General features: G+C 70.0%; 1 protein-coding gene across 1 annotated transcript in view; it reads left to right on the forward strand.

Moving 5' to 3' along the window:
- Positions 1 to 250, forward strand: part of GAS2L1 (growth arrest-specific 2 like 1) — a 6,664-nt gene that overhangs the window by 5,795 nt on the left and 619 nt on the right. Inside the window, exon 7 of the mRNA XM_014542426.1 lies at positions 6 to 248. Coding sequence (XP_014397912.1) covers positions 6 to 248 — 243 coding nt within the window. The remainder of the gene's footprint in view (positions 1 to 5; positions 249 to 250) is intronic.

Here is a 250-nt window from a genome sequence, read left to right on the forward strand (position 1 = left end):
GGAAGCTCCAGGCCCTGACTCGGCCTACTGTTCCTCCAGCTCCTCCTCTTCGTCCCTCTGCGTCCTGGGTGGCAAGTGTGGCCAACCAGGGGACTCTGGCCGGGTGGCCAATGGGCTGCCCGGGTGCCGGGGGCCAGCCCTGTCAAGCTCTTCCGATGAAGGCAGCCCCTGCCCTGGTGTGGGGGGGCAGCCAGATGCATCTGGGAGTCACCTGGCTGGCCCTGAGCCCCCGAGGACCTGGGCCCGGGGC

This window comes from Myotis brandtii, unplaced genomic scaffold (assembly GCF_000412655.1).
Source record: "Myotis brandtii unplaced genomic scaffold, ASM41265v1 scaffold303, whole genome shotgun sequence".
Lineage (NCBI taxonomy): Eukaryota > Metazoa > Chordata > Mammalia > Chiroptera > Vespertilionidae > Myotis > Myotis brandtii.